Source organism: Phodopus roborovskii, unplaced genomic scaffold, assembly GCF_943737965.1.
Source record: "Phodopus roborovskii unplaced genomic scaffold, PHOROB, whole genome shotgun sequence".
NCBI classification, from domain to species: Eukaryota; Metazoa; Chordata; class Mammalia; order Rodentia; family Cricetidae; genus Phodopus; species Phodopus roborovskii.
In genome coordinates, this window is record NW_026126540.1 from 18319392 (window position 1) to 18335869 (window position 16478).

A 16478-nucleotide genomic window follows, 5' to 3' on the forward strand; every position below is an offset into this window, starting at 1 on the left:
AGTCATGGGCTCCCCCATGAGTCCCAATCTATGGGACCCCCTGAGCTCACAGTAGCATCTAACATCCTATTCACATAAATTCTTCACCTGCAGTCATTTGAGGAAAACCCAAACAAGTCATGAAGTCCTCAAGGAGCCAGACCCAACCCTATAAACACCCAAGTGTCTGTGAGAGGCCACTGCTGGTTAGAGATGGTGTGTGTGTGTGTGTGTGTGTGTGTGTGTGTGTGTGTGTGTGTAAACCCAGAGGCTGGGGACAATCTTCATATTAAGGATAACACCCCCTCCCCAGGGAGGCATTTCACTCTGAAAAAGGAACCAACTAAAACATCATTTTATTTTTATAATATTAAAAAATAAGTCTTTGATATATAAAAACTGGCCAGAAATTGTTTTTTACTTGTTACATAAGAATTGTCATCTTACATGTCCAGACTATCACCGGATCTTTGTCTTGGGGTAGAAGTTAAGAGTTAGGGTCCTGAGTATGAAAGACAGGAGGTGCTGCGGCCTGGCAAATAGAACACTCTCAGCCTTAATTCCGAAGCAGAAGTCTGCACAGCAGGCTATAGATCTCCATGTACCTTTAGTGACGTGACCTTTAGCAGGTGGCACCTGTGAGTTGCTTAATGTGTAACAAGACATTAAAGATTGGCCTCTCGTTATCCTCACCCCAGCAGCCAGTCCTGGCAGGTAAAATCCCAGAAGACGGAGATGTAGACAGGTCCCATCACTTCTGCAGGGGATGGAGGATTCTCCCCAGGGTGGCCTGCCCTGAGTCCTTCAGTCTGAGAGAGGCTCTTTCCGCAGTCCCTCTGCCTTTCAGTGCAGTCTCTGCATTGGCACTTGAACCCCCGGAAGATTCAGGACACTTCTTGGAGGCCCTGGCACTGCTGGCCCTCTTTAAAGTGCCACTGTCCTTAGAGGCAGAATCCTCCGGGCCACCTTTGACCCTAAGCTGCCGCTGTGAGACCGTCCTGGTGATGCCAGAGGCTCTGGACGCCGGTGGAGCATCCGTTCGCATGCACCGAGATGAGGAGGCCACTGTATTCCTAGCAAAGCTTGGGATGGGGGGAAGGGCTCGAGAGACCCCTGGAGTTTGAGGAGCCTTGGGCTCTTCCTTGGGGCTCTCGGGGTCTTGCGAGTTGGAGCTGCTGACCTTGTTTTCTTCAGTTTTCTGTCTGGGAATGTTTCTGAGGGGCTTGGCGCTGGGCTTCCGGAACGAAGCCCTGGGCTGCACTGGGGTCTCCTTCCCTTGCCGCCCACTTATGCTGCCACTTGAGCGGGGCAGCCTGGGCTCCTCTGCCCCAGGTCCACTCACGTGGGGCCTCCTGGGCGAAGTGTCGGAGGTCCCCCGCACCGAGCTCCTTCGTGATAGCAGTGTGTCTGTGCTACTGGGTGTTTCCCGAGGGGAAGCCCTGGATGTCAGCTCCGAACGCTTCCAGGGCCCTGCTCCTCTGCTGGATTTGGAGATGGGCACCACCTTGCGCATGTGCTCATTCTCAGAGGAGTTCAAGGTTCTCACAGGCTTGGGTGCTGCCCCTTGGCTGCGCCGGGCATTGATAGGCTTTGAGGCCCCCGGTGATGCCTCTTTGAGAGAATTTCTCTTTGGTATCATGGCATCCTTCCCTTTGCTGGGTCTGTCCTTCGGAAGGCTACTCTGGCAGCTGGGCTCACTCTTACTGGAGTTGGGAGCAGGCACCTCCCCAGGGGAACTGGAAGCAGGGTTGGAGATCTGGCTACTGCCTGTCTCTCCAGCCCCAGAGGACACTGAGCCATCCCCTTCTTTCTCTTCCTCCTGCTCTTCTTCTCCTGGTCTGGAGTCAGTTCCCTCTGAGCAGTCCAGAGTCAGTGAGCAGTCTGTGGTATCCGAGGCATATAACAGAGGCCCAAGATCCTTATCATCAGCATCAGTGACAACCACAGACACAGGAGCCTCACTGCTGTGTTCATCAGAGACAGCCCCACCATCCTGTCCAGCTGGGCTGAGAACCTCCTGGGGACCTGTGTCCTTGGGTGTGAGGCTGCCACTGCCAGCATCAAAGGACTGTGAGCTCTGGTCCCCTGAAGACTGCAGCTTTGTGGGACAAAAGTCATTCAGAGTCAGTTGGGATGCCTCCTCCAGGCTCTTGGGACTCTGGAGGTCAAACTGGGCCAGCCCTGGGACCAATTCATGCTCCCTAATGCCCAGATCCAATGGTAAGAGAGGAGGGCTTTGTGTGGGACCCAAGCCCACAGGTTCACTGTTCCTTTTTCGGAGGATGCTCACCCTGCCCCGTCCAGCAGGTGGGAAAGGAGATGCAGGCTCCTCTCGCCGTGATGTTGGAAGTTGATTCTGCCAGGCAAAGCGAGGGGCTTTCTCCTGGTTCTCTGAGGCCTGAGGATCATGTGCAAAGTTAGGGCCATGGTTCTGCTGTTCTCTGGGCTCCATCCAGGCGATGATTGGCCGGGCCTGTCTGGGACTGCTTCGGGGCAAGCTGTTGAATTTGTTGGGGTCCTCTGGACTGCTGGTGGCACTCTCCAAGAAGGTCAACAGCTCTCGGTCAGCAGAGATGCCCAGGGAGAGGCGAGAGCGGCGGGTGTTGGGGGGCCGGTAGGAGGGGCTGGTGGGCCTGGGCTTCAGGAAGGATGGCGGGTCTTCTGTGCCCTTCTTAGCCAGCGTCTCTACGTCATTCTCGCTGCTGCTCCTGCCAAAGCCCCCGAGCTCCCCAGTGGTCCAGGAATGCCGCTTCTGTTCCAGCTCCTTCAGCCTCTGTAGCTGTTTCCGCTCCTGTTCCTCTCGGTCATGGTTGTCCTAACAGAATGGAGAGAAGCCAACATGAGACACAGAGAGCCTATGTGCAATAGTAGGCCCACTCACTGTGAGATTTAATGAGAGGTGCTTTCACGGACAGCCCAGGGTCTTGCCCACACAGACTCCCTTCTCCTGCACATGTGTTTGTACGTAGGGTGGGAAAACTTTCCAAAGCAACTTAGGGATCTGACAAAGGTGCATGCCAGTCTTGGTTCCAAAAATCGGTCTACAGTTCTCATTTGATCCCTTGGCCCAAAGTCCAGCTCCCCGTATGGGCTATGATTCCATATTTGCATGCAGCCTCAACTCCGGCAAAGCCACCTGAGCAACTGTAGAGAGGTAAATACTACAGATGCTAAACGAGTGCATGAAAAATTGTACAACCCAGTTGTGTGGCTCTTTCCATATTCCAAAAGTCAACGCACACATACTCATAAGTATTCTATTGATTTGGGTATATAAACTTATGTCAAAGACGTGGAGAAACACCTGCCATCATGTTCTTAAGAGTGCTCCCTGAACAAAAATAAATGAACAAATACCAAAAGTGCCCTGGTGTCTCTGCCACATAGCCTGAAGCAAAAGTGACAGCTTGTCCCTCATGGCCCTCACACCCAGGCCCATTCCCATAATCAGACAAGATATATGGTGAGCTTTGGGAACCCTTCAAGCATCTACCCTGCTGGAGAGCCATCAACTTTCCCCAATGACATGGAACCAAAACAGAGACCCACAAAGTGCCCTTCACCTCCCTGTGTGATTGCATGTGCTGTTGTGCCTCAATGTATCCAGGGGATCTATTCCTGGTTCCCCCTTGGATACCAAATCTGAGGATGCGCAAGTCCCTTATGCAAAAGGGAAGAGAATTTGCATATAGCCAATGCACATCCTCATATATGCCTTAAGTCAACTCTAAATTACTCATAACTAGTGCAGTATAAGAGTTACATACGTATAGTTTAAGGCATGGTAAAAAAAAAATATAGACATTTAGCACAGATAAAATTTTTAAACACTACTTTCAATTTGTGGTTGGCTGAATCTGCAGGCATGGATCTGCAGAGACAGTTCCTTTTGGGTTCTGAGGCCCACGTAATCATGTAGTTACACCTCAACTCTGTTATTGTTAGCAGTTTTTATTTGACAGTAAGTTTCCTCTTCCAGTAGGCTTTCCTTTCCAAGTTCCTGTGGAGCTCTGCCTGGGGAGTCTTGGCTCTTCCTGCAACTCTAGCCACAGCCTCCCTAGGGGCCCCAAGCTTCTCTGTCTTCTCATTTTAAGCCTTCCCATAGTGGGGGTGGCCCAGGCCCTCATGACGGCTGGGCTGAGAGCATCCCACAGTGGCCTCACAGGCCTGCAGCATCCAGATGGGGAGTGAGAGCCTCGGGGGCAGTCCGTTCGGCTTTGGCCAACCCCACAGCCTCCCACAACTGAGCTCACTGCTTGGACAGCAGCATGTTAACGTGGCTGCAGGCTCAGCTCCCATCTCTCAGCTAGATGGAGAAAGGAGTGGATAGGAACCCGAAGGAATTCTGGACTTGCAAGAAATATGGCCAGTTCTTCCAATAAATCCATCTATGGGCAAGTCTGCATTCCAAGCAGCAATAGTGCAAGTCCCAGGTTGAACCCTACACTATAAGTAAATGAATAGGCAGGTAAGTAAATAAAATATGGCCATCAGATGAATTAGGGGTAGCTGGTTCCTCAGTGTCACCTGAAATATATGGGATCTGAGGTACTTTTATGTTTTCATTGACAGATGAATGTTTCATTTACCAAGGCCCAGCAAGCTGAGTAGTTTTCTTATTTCTGAATTCAGCTATGAGATCACTGCCTGAATGGTTAAGGTGACAGGCCCCCTCAATCTGGGAGACCTTAGAAGTCTTGCTACTTAGGACAGCATGGTCCCCATGGTGCTGACAGCTCTGGAAATAGGCAAAAGGAAGGGCTCTCTTCTGTGTGACTTAAGCCTCCCTAGAGGCTCACATTTGGTCCTAGGGAGGGACTGAGAAAAACAGTAGGATGTGCAGGAAATTTCCAAGTCTCATCAACATAAGCTAGCAAAATGCTTCTAGAGTATTCTGCATGCTATGTGATCAGCAAAGGCTGGAGTCACTGTGACCGACTCCTGATGCTACAGCACAGCCATCTCCCACTCATCCCTGCCAAGAACCTGGCACGACACCTAGCTAGATGGTCCTGAAATCAAAGAATCGATGCCAGGGGCAGAGGACTGGGTCAGGAAGCAGGAAAATGAGAATCCAAAGGATCCTGGAAACCGGACAACACCAACGGCCATACCTTAACTGCTTTGTTGAATCTGGTACAGAAGTCTCTGAATATCTGGAAGCATTCGTCCAGTTTCATTGTGTCTTTGTCTTCACAGAAAAAATCTATAAGGGTGTAAGCCTCACCCTGCAGCTCCCGTTTCCAGAGTTCCAGCTCCGACAACTTTTCTACAGCAAACTACAATGAAGCAAACAAGGACACATGTGGTAAACAGGGCCTGCTGAGGTGGACACACTGTTAGGGTTCCATTTCAGGTCTCTGGAAAGGGAAGGCTGCAAAGGCCACTCACAGCCAAAAGGAAAATGAGTCAACCCAAAGCAAAACTTGAGAGAATAAGGAAACCTCCTACCTGAGACCCAGAAGCCACAGAAGGAACGGAAGGAGTCAGGAATGCTCCTGCACACCTGTAATCCCAGCATTTGGGAGATGGGGACCAGAGGATTAGGAGTTCAAAGCCAGCTGGGTTACACAGCAAGACCCTGTCTTTAAGTAAACATGAGAGCCTTAACCCATAGAACGTCATTGACCAAAGTTCACCGTTAAGACCACTAGAAGAACTGCCAAGGAAAACAGCCTGCCGTCATTAAGAAATTCTGCTGTATTTGTTTTTCCTCCTCAGACTATTCTCTGGGCCAAGGTCTCAGAAGTTAACTTGTCCTGACAAGCTGCCCTCGTTGTCCGGCTGAGAGGAGATCTACACTTAATTCCAAATAAACTCTGTTGTGTCACTGTCCACACTGCCCAGGATGGAAGCCTGGAGAGCAAGCAGAGACAGATGTGCCCCACATGTAGTAGGTTTGGGGTATACCAGAACTCCCCAGCTCTAATTGGCGGGTCCCATTCCAATTCCCACTTTACTGTTTGACTTTCCCGGGCTCCTCTGGGATGTGTCAGTGCTACTTCAAAGAGGTGTGTGTGTGGGGGGGAGGGGTTGCACATCCCCAGAATGTTTCCAAGCCATCTAGATTGGGGTTTGTGATGTCCGAGGGTCACAGGCACAGTTCTCTGATACAGGTTAGTGACAGCGTCTGAGCCATAATGAGGCAGCAGTGTGGGGAGAGGAAAGGGACTGGATACTACCGCATGGAAGTGTCATTGTTGCCTTGTTTACGAGGCTCATAGTAAGAAAGGATGTAGGGAGTGTACTATTTCATGAAAGGACTCTTGCGTTCGTTTTTAAGGAAGTCTATCTGTGAACAAGTTCTTGTGGAGTAAGGGGCTGGGCCTAAGGTGTGGGAAAGAAACAGGTTCCCTGCTTTGGAGGAGGGGAGCTGCTGTCTGTGTGCACTCAGCCAGCTAGAGAGCACAAATGGAAATTCCTGTCAGACATGCCCCCTCCCACCAGTCCAACCGCTTTCCCCTTAGTAAGCCTTTGCTTAAACCAGATACATTCTAGGGGTGGTGGGGAACGAAAACTATTTAGGAAAGTGAATACCAGAGACAGTAACCATCTGAGTCAGTGGCCCAAGGCAGTGAGAGCCTTCCCCATGTATTTCCTTCACAGAGAAGAGGGTGTTCACAGAAAGAGAGCTCTCGGTCTGTCATTCTTCTGCATCTGGGAAACAAAAAGGACTCAAGGCAAGAACCGCACACTGCGGGAGAGCAGGGCCTTCTCATCCGAATCTGCACCTCCCATGACTGATCTGTAGACACCATGGATGGATGGATGGGTACCAGGATGGAAACCAGAACCCAAGTTGCCCTAAGCACCTGGGACGACCCCAGCCTGAATGTAAGCCTGAAAACAACCGCAGTGGAGATTGATGCCATAAATTCCATAGCACCCTGCCCAAAACCAGAAGGAGGCTGTGCCAGCCAAGGAGAAGACACTTTAGCATCTGTGAGGTGAACTTGCACTTTCATCACTAACTTGCTGGCCTGCTGTGGGTCAAAGCCCAAGGCCCAAATGTTTCGCCCCAAGTAGCATCAAAATGATGAAATAAAGGTGGGAAAACAAAAAACATTAACAACCCCAAACCAAGAATGTGTTTCTGTACCTTTCTGCTCAAAAATCTTACATAAGGGTGGGAGGGACTTACCCAGCGTGTGTGAGACCCTGGGTTCCAATCCCTGCACATTCACAATCAAACCCAATTGCCAAGCAAATGAGAAAAGCCACAAGCCTTGAACAACTCTGCGCTGCTCATAGTAAGATATGTGTCGCCTTTAGACTAGTGTCCCAGAGCCAGTGGCCTGAGCACCCTCGTCCAACTTCCTCCCTGGAGCCTCATCTCCCTACCTAGAAAATGCCCATCTGTGTGGCACCTTCTGTATATAGATTATAATCTATAGACAGGTTATAAATGCTGTTGAGGCTGGAGCCGTCAATTAAAAGCCCCATCCTGGTCCAGTAGAAACAAGATTCCAGTCTCCACACTATTACAACAAACATGACCAAAAAGAAAAAAGAAAAAAAGTTTGAAAACCTAAAACAAGGTTGGTTGCCTCTGAGTAGCAGCCCAGTGGTGAGGAGCAGGCACCCAGGTCTTAATATTGAAGATATGGTACAAGATTACATCTAGAGGCCTAGTTGAGGGTGTGTGCTTAGCATGTATAAAGCCATAGGTTCAATGCTCAGCTCCTCCAGGACAGAAAGACTTAGCATAAGATCTTAATACTTACAATAAGAACTGGGCTGAAGGAAACAACCAGAATCTAAAATTTTGATGTGTGAGGGTTCTTCTTCCTGAATTTTAGCTTTGTTTGATGTGCCTGACCACACCCATTACTGCTCTGTATTCGGAGATGGCAAAGACAGCCTCTGCATTGCTGTGGCACTGTGGGCAGCATTGGACTTGCCGCTCAGGGTGCAGCACCTGCCTAGCAGTCATGAGGCTTTGGGCTCCAAACCAGTGGAGACTGGGATGGCCACACATCCTGTTGCTGCCTCTTGCCATGGCAGCCCTGCTGTGGCTCAAGGGTCTCACAGAAGCCTGGATACACTGGGACGAAGGTATCACTTTGTTTTCCCAATAAGGAAGATAAAAAGAAATACGTCAGACTGTGTGATTAGTGAGTCACACTGAGCTGTCACAATCAGATCCACTCTACTGGTTTTTGTTGATGTTATTTAGAATGGTTCCTGACACACCCCGTGGGCTGATGTATTCGGGTGCTGATGGGCCCCGAAGCTGTTGTGTGCCTTGCTGCTCTCAGTAGAAATCACATCAGGTTGCCTGCAGATCAAGATATATTAGCTCTCGGCTCCTTCTTAAGCACAGTGTCTGCCTGCACACCATGCCCCACCATGATGAAAATGGAATAAACCTCTGAAACTATAAGCCAGCCATGATGAAATGTTTTCCTTTGTAAGAAAGGAAGAGATCAATCAATCAATCAATCGATCATGGCAGGTACAATCAGTCTCTCTCTTCTACAGAAACATGTGAAGGATCATCAGCCCCAGCCCTTCAGTGTCAGGATGTTCTGTGGAACTCTCTTCTGTTGTCCAAAAATATGAAGGATATGGAGCCAAACCTCAGGCTTCCAGGCAGAGTCCCAGACCTGGACTGCTGCCATCCAGCAGCAGAGGCCCTGCACACCATCATCACCATCCTCTGTCATGAAAGGACCTTGGGACACAAGGACCCTTGTCTTCACTTGGGGGAAAAGCATGATCAAGCTCTTGCTGCCTCCACCAATCACAGAGGCCAGCCTGCTGAGGCAGCTGGATGGCTGGATGATGAGAGAGACTGACCTGGAGGAAGTCTTCCATCTGCTGCGACAGCTCCTGGTCCCGCTGGATGTTTTCCTGCAGCGATTTTGTTCTGACACAGAGAGAGTGCAGCTCCGCCTCAGTGACATCCAGGGATAATCTGGAGAAGGAAAGGGCGAGTGGGTTGCTGGCACCAAGACATCATACATCATGGGGGCTGTGACAAACAAGACCCATCTTTGGCCAAGCCTGACACAGGGGAGCCGCTGGGGTCGAGTCTACCCACTAATGTGTTTAGACCCTGAGCGGATTCCCCACCCATTTTTTAAAAGAGGCAAGTGCTTCCTCAACACACAGACTTAAGGAAAGCAGGCTGCCAGCCAACCCAGGGCTCAGGACTGCGGGAGCTCCCCAGACAGGTGATCTCAGTACCCATGTGCAACAAGCATCGAAACTAAAACCCAGCAGCTGCTTTCCTTGTGCTGGGATGCTGTCACTCACAGAGAGCCAGGCAATGGAGGCTGACGCCCAGCCTGCGTCTTGTGGGGACAGGGAGCCAGATTTGACCTCTCTCATGAGTTGCAGAGAGCTAAAACATGGCCAACAGCGCTCAAAGGAGTGGAGGGATAGACTGCTGTGTATTTGTTCACCCATCAAATCCAGATCAGCAGGACACCAAGATGGTTTTGTCACCAGAGAGGGGAGCAGGTGAAACCCCAAACCAGGGGAGTTTTGTACATTTGGGTGCATTCATGTTGCTATTATGAATTTTAGGTTTTTTTTGTTTTCTCCACTTCTACTTATCTTTGGTAGCACACGATTCTTAATCTAAAAATTCATTGTACTTACTTGTGTAAGTACCTTTCACTTCACTTTAAAAAAAAGAAAAGAAAAAGAAAACCTGACTGGGAGATGATTCTCTAAGACAATGATGTTTTGCTAAAGCTATCCAGTACCGAAAAGATGATAACTCAAAAACATAACATTTTCTTTATATATATGTAATATCTCTATAGTATCAATACCGTAAAAACAGTTGCATATTAATTTCTTTTAAGAATTAAAAGCGTTTGTATGCTATGTCTGTTTTTTTCTTGGAGCACAATCTAGTGGTCTGTAAACATGAATTATGAAGTGTTTAGTCTTTGCACTGGTAATCCTCCTGTCTGCAAGACATATTATCTGTGGCTGGATGTCAGTAACAGATACTGTCTAATGACAGGACTATGAGCTGTGGCTTATTTCTTTATATGCATATGGTTCATGCTGTCATGGCTGGCTATCGTCACTCAGATAATAAGGACATTGTATAGCCAACCGTGGTGTCATTTGCCTGTAGTCCCAGACACTCAAGAAGTTGAGACAGGAGTTGATTTCAGCCCAGGGATTCCAGGCCAGCCCAGGCAATATAGTAAACTCCCACAAAAAAGGTATATGATATTAATTTGATTGATATAAGCAGTGGTGAGCTGAGCCAGCTCATCAGAGGCAATTGTGTGTATTTCTTCCCAGTGCTGTATTAATTAATTCTGTGCTGGCAGCCAGAAACCAGCCAGTCTAGCAGTGTTTAAGGCACAGGCATCAGCAAATGTGAAAACTCAAGACTTTTTTTTCTTGAAGAACTGATTAACCGTAGTGTTTTGCAGAGGATGCATGGGCTTATTATAAGTTAAATAACAGAATGGAGGTGATAGGCACACAGATCATTGTTACATTAAAGCATGCATCTATATTAGGGTTGGAAGCAAATTAGAGTAATGCAATTAGGGCTTCATGCTTGGTAGACACTTTCTCTGTAATGCTGAGTGACTAATTTAGAACCAAGTCCTTTCATAGGCCTTGGTGTGGTTCCAAATGCTTTTTAATGCAATAGAAAATAAATGTACCATGTTTGAGTTCACAGGGAAACAGTGATGTAAGGCCCTGCAAGTTTGATCTAAACCAACTCCCAAGGTCCTAAGTTGTGCTCTTTCAACCTCTGGGGTGTGGGAGGAATTTGACACTCTGATCCCTATTTTTCTTATCCTGGATGGTGCTCTTTAAAATAGACTAAAATAGTTTCATTTAGTGTGAAGATAATAATTGGCTGTTCAAAATCCCCACATTTCAAAGGTACACACAAGCACATGGAAAGGGAGAACAAGAGGAAAGGAAGGTTTCAATAAGAGAAACCATCTCAGAATTCAGACTGCAATCTGAGAGTACTAGGCCTTTTTCACAGGAAGGCAGCCAAGGAAGCCAAGTCACACTTTGTCTCCATGCTCACCTTGATGTCTCCTGCACATGCTGCAGCTTCTCAGAAAAGTGTAGAAGGATGGTATTTTGCTTCTGGGCTTCCTAGAACAAAAACAGACTTCTGTCTTCCTGGATGAATAAATCTGGGAGGGAAGCCTCACTCCCTTAGAGCTGCAGGGAGCCTTGGAAACAACACTTTGTTTTCAGTTTGCTACATTGAAAGCAATTCCCTGAGACATGAACTTTGATATTCTTCCTAAGATTTACCAGAACTGCCCCCTCCCACCACAGTTCAGATACCTTTAACCTTCCCAAGACAAACAATCCCCACATGAAATTCAACTCATGTGCACTGAAACTTGATGGAATGAGGCAGCAGCTTAGTGCCCATTGTTTCCAAGAGAACCCAATATACCCTGCCTAAATGGCAGGCATCTCGGAGAGCGTGCTCTTCGATGAGGGTATGAGATGCCTTTGACTGTTAAACCAGTTTGCAAATCAACTTTAATGAGAGGCACAGAAGCCAAGGAGGTGTCTGAATTCTTCAGCTGTTTGGAGGCTGACTTGGAAGGGACAAGAAGGAAGGAACCATTAGAGGATTCCTTCCTACAGAAGCAGGGCCCAAGCCACCTAGAGTCAATGCCCACATTTATCACATAGAACCCCACTAGTAGTGTTTCAGGGTGGATAAGGAAACAGTTTCTCACTTGGGTGCTTTGAATACTGACTTTGCAATCAAGTCCTGAGGGCTAGAGGCCAGGGTGGGGAGATAGTCTTGGTAGCTTGCCCAGCATTCTAAGACCCTGGTTTCCATCCCCAGATTCCAAAGAAAAGAAGCTACCAATAGAGTTCAGACTCCGAATCCTACAACAGCAGATAACACTCTGATGCACAGTTCTCAAGAGACTGGCCTCAAATCCTGTTCAGCTTACATCAGAAGTTTCAACACCCAGCCTTCTACTCTCTATCCTTACAGTGGTTATCCCTTCTAGCCTGCACCACACAATTAGACAGCTATAGCTAGGATGTCAACTTGGCTTTCACCATGTTTTATTTCTTAAAACAGCTAAAAAAAAAAAAAAAAAATAGCTGGTCATGCTATTACTGTGCACAAACTTCTTTCTGCTTCCCATGGCTGAACCATGGCCTTTAGATAGCACTTCTGACATTTGAATCCTTCCCTACTTTCTCAAGCCAGCCTCGTGCCTCCATTGTTTGTCCTCTCCCCTCCAGTAGCTCAAACTGGGAAAACACAACAGAATCCCACACTAGAATATTCCTTGTTCTCTTCCTAATTGAGGAACTTGCCTGGGAAAACCACACTGAATACACCAGGTATTCTCTCTAGTTCACGTACCTGAGCGACAAAATGCAGAAGATTCATCCCAGGTTTGTTGGCCTTTGTGTCCGCCAACTTGAGTAAAGAAGACAGTTTAAATCCTACAGCATTGCCAGCATACCCTCCCTACAGAAGACGAGGCAAGAGAAGAAACATGCTGAACCTTCAGACAGACGATGAAGTGGCAGGCACACATCTTGTTTTGGGTTCTACTTACTGCATTCATGATATTCCCAGCCTGGAGCACCAAGTGTAATATTGAATGTAGCTCCTCACATGACATCAGCTCTGTCAGAAGGAACACACCACTGTGCCTTAGAAAGACCTCACATGTGCAAAAGACAGCTACCACATCCAAGTTCAAGCATGTCTGAAGTAAACTCTGACCCCAAACCAAATACTCTCTCTGCTGTGATCATGTTTATGATAAAATAGAAATATATTATGATCTACGTCCTGGAGTTTAGCTGGGGATCAAACATGTAGGGCGGTTAAACACCACAAAGTCATTCACTGAGAATTTTCAAGTCTCAGAAAACACAGCAGCCCAAGGGAACACTGTGCTGTGGAAACTGATTTCCTCCTCTTTAGCAGTAAATTCTTTGAGTTTGTTTCCCCTTTCACTCACTATCCTTTAGGGCTGCATTTATGAAACATGAGAACCAAAGGCCAGCAACATTTTGCTTAGCCAATGAGTTACGAAAAGATAAAAAAAAAATAAACAAGCTGGCATGTCATGTAAATAACTTGCAAACCACCAACCCTCAAGTCCCTGGTATCCAAAACATCTTTCCATTTTATTCAAAACATATTTCATTTGGATTGACTGGAGGCTATAAAAGAGAACTTATGGTAATACATTGGTAAACTAATTCTTTATTAACACAAAATCTCTTATATGTGCCTATAAAGAAACACAATTAAAAGTATATATTTGAAAGCTAAAATAAACAACTTAGTTATTAAAATGACAGCACAGGTAATAAAATGTCACCTATGATATTTGTAGGTCATTATTCTCCACTAAGTCTGGTGTTACTTTCAACGCATCACGTTTGGATGAGTGCCTGTATTTTGTTATCTAAGAAGGCCAGTTTGGGAAGGTTCCACAGATAAGAAACGCTTCCTCCATGCCCACAAATTTATATTGCACAATATGAAAACAAGTTTTTGCAACGCTGTTTGAACAGGAAGCTCAGTCCTTTCAGAGCTGCTGCAACCAATAGCCCCGGAATGGCAAGAACTGAAAGAGGTCCCCGTATTGGAGTTGAAAGATTCCTTGTCATTCTTAGTGCCGCTCCAATGAGAGGAGCATGTGGTGGGCTGGAGGGAGGACCCTTCCTCTCACCACAGGCAAGAGCAACTGAGGGACACCAAACAGAAATAGACAGTTCCAGGGAAACAACTAGAGGCATTGGGAGGAAACCAGGCTGGAGAGTGGAAGACGGGAAGGTGGGTGGACCTGCCTGTGCCAGAGTGGTGAATGCCAGGGAGCCGTGATGAGTGCCAGAGACAAAGGCCCCAGCCCTGGGAGGCAGACCCACGAGAGGAGGCTGGGAAGGGAACACTTAGCTGTTTAAGAAGTGAAAGGACCAGCCAACCCATCTCAGACATAGCAGACCTTCAACGCTAGTCTAGAGGGGTGGGAGGCAGGAGAAGCCACAGAACAGAAACCTCAGACACCCCAGCAGGAAAAGGCCAATGCTGTAGCCTGGGAAGGGAGCCCAGTCAACAGAGAAAGGAAGAAATAGATGGTCCAGGTCACACACATTCGTACATGCTACGTACCGTACCACACTCATCAGCATCACACCCCTCATAGTAAATACCAAACTCCACACTGTGTGTGTGTGTGTGTGTGTGTGTATTAAATACCACAAACTCCACAGCACCACACATCAACATAATGCAAACACACTTTAGGCCATATATACAACACACAGTATATACCACAGTCATCACATACATACACTTTTCACACCACAGAGAAAGAGAGAGAGAGAGAGAGAGAGAGAGAGAGAGAGAGAGAGAGAGAGAACATGGAAAGCTATCCACGTTGAGAAGTAAGGCAGGCTGCTACTTGTAAGGTTTACTCTGAAGCCTGAGATGAAAGAAACTTTCTTCCATGGAAAGATAATATGCAAATTGATGTTCATTACTTGAACTGCATCCCTCCTTACACCTTTTTTCCTCTTTAGATGATCCAAAAATGGGATTTTCCATTTACAATTTTATCTGAATGTTTTTTTTTTTAAAAAAGATAAACAGCTACCAAAATTGATGAAAACAAACTATATGTGAACACACATATTCAATTACCTTTTGTAGCAGTTCTTAGAATCGTTATGTCTTTGAACAGAGAAGAGCACGATGCCAAGAATTCCTTTTTTAGCACCATGGCTTCTATCCGAAGTGAATAGCTAAAAAGACAACAAGAAAATAAAACTAAGTAAAACTGTAGCAGCACCCGCTCCACAGGGAACATCGGCCAGGGACTGCAGCCTTACTTTGGCACCCGAATCAAGCAGTACAGAAAGGAATCTGCCAGAGACAGCTTGGACACATCGCCGTTAAACGTCTTTAACTTCTTTACCTAAAAGACAAAAGAAAAGGGGAGAAAACAAAAATCATTGATTAATCAAAATTTAAGAGTAATTTAAATTTCATTGTAGGATTATTCTAAGAAAATAATGTTTCAGTGTTAAATTCAAATTAATAACATGTAGCTCTAAGAAAAAGGAACCCACATCTAGTGTTGTGTTATTTTTTGCTTGCTTGTTTATCCATCTTCCTATCTGGGGATGAGTAAATGCTGTGGCTAGAAACCATGCTGACAAAAAAAAAAAACCCAAATGGAGAGATGAAGACAACTTTCAAAATTCTAAAGACACACTAGTGACCATTCGTTACAAGACAATGGTGTAGAGGACACAGCCTGTATGATGATGAGGTGACCTGGGGTCCAGATTGCCTTCCTTGAGGAATGGATAGGTAAAATGCCTCCTGACATTCTATAAAGTCCAAGAGAGCCTTGGACACCAGTGTAGAATAAAATTAGGTTCTTTTTTGCTGTGGATTAATCTTTTTGTACACTGTAAATATGTATTGCTCTCATTAATAAAGAATGGACTGGCCAATAGCTAGGCAAGATTTTTTTGGGACAGAGGGAATTCTGGGAAGAAGGGTGGAGTAAAAGAATTTTGAGGGGAGAAAGAGATGAAATTTCAGAACTGAGAAGAGAGAGGTTAATTCAAAATGTAAGAGTTAGCTAGTAACAAGCTTGAGCTATTGGCTGGCATTTATAATAAATAATAAGTCTCAGTGTGGTTATTTGGGAACTGGCTGGTGGGTCAGAAAAGTCTACCTACACTGTCTCTCTTGGTGGCTGAAAGAAATAAACTCATTCTTTTCATTACTAATCTCTTTCACAACGAGGTAGCGGGTTGTGGATCTAAGTGACAATAACTATTGTTTTTGGGGTTTTTTTTTGTGTGTGGTTTTACTATTTAACCTAAACTAATCTCAAAGTTTTGATCCTCTTGCCTCAGCCTTTGGAATGATAGGATTACAGATGTGTGTCATCTGACCTGGCTACTTCTTTCCAGCCCTCCAATGATGGGATAGAGGCCAGGGCCCAGGCATGGAAAGCGTGTGCTCTACCACTAGGCCTGGACTATGCCCTTGAAGGGAGTACAGGTTGGCTCTCCAGCAGATAATGAGAAGGAAGAGAGCCCATGATGCAGCTAAGGTATAGAACTGGCCTAAATGCCAATCAACAGGTAAACAGATAAAGAAAATATGAGATTACAGTCAGTGGGTTATCACTCAGCTAGAGAAAAGAGTGAAAACCTGTCTTCTATAACAAAATGGATGGCATTATGTTAAGTGACATAAGTCAGATGCTGAAAGATAAGGGCTATGCATTCTCTGACCTGTGTAGAAGCTAAGAAAGGTCTTACTGTAGATTGGTGATTAGTACGATTGTCCATGGGAAGGGAGAGCATGGACAAAGAGCTGGATTTGATCAGCACATGTTGTTGCATACATTATATGGAACTCATCAATACATACAAGTAACACATTTAATCAAAAGCAAAACACAAAAATTCATTGTCCTTAAGTAGTCTATGCAATATGCAGATCATATTTCCATAAATCAAGAAAAGAT

At 46.3% G+C, this 16478-nt stretch overlaps 1 protein-coding gene across 2 annotated transcripts in view; it reads right to left on the reverse strand.

Annotated features, from left to right (window-relative positions):
* Positions 1 to 318: 318 nt before the first annotated feature.
* Positions 319 to 16478, reverse strand: part of Fhdc1 (FH2 domain containing 1) — a 36693-nt gene continuing 20533 nt past the window's right edge. For both annotated transcript variants that reach the window (XM_051199396.1, XM_051199397.1), the window contains exons 5-12: positions 14818 to 14903; positions 14630 to 14730; positions 12528 to 12598; positions 12329 to 12436; positions 11003 to 11073; positions 8779 to 8896; positions 5094 to 5258; positions 319 to 2794 (exon numbers count right to left, since the gene is read on the reverse strand). In XM_051199396.1, the coding sequence (XP_051055353.1) occupies positions 731 to 2794; positions 5094 to 5258; positions 8779 to 8896; positions 11003 to 11073; positions 12329 to 12436; positions 12528 to 12598; positions 14630 to 14730; positions 14818 to 14903 (2784 nt within the window). In that variant the 3' untranslated portion in view covers positions 319 to 730. The remainder of the gene's footprint in view (positions 2795 to 5093; positions 5259 to 8778; positions 8897 to 11002; positions 11074 to 12328; positions 12437 to 12527; positions 12599 to 14629; positions 14731 to 14817; positions 14904 to 16478) is intronic.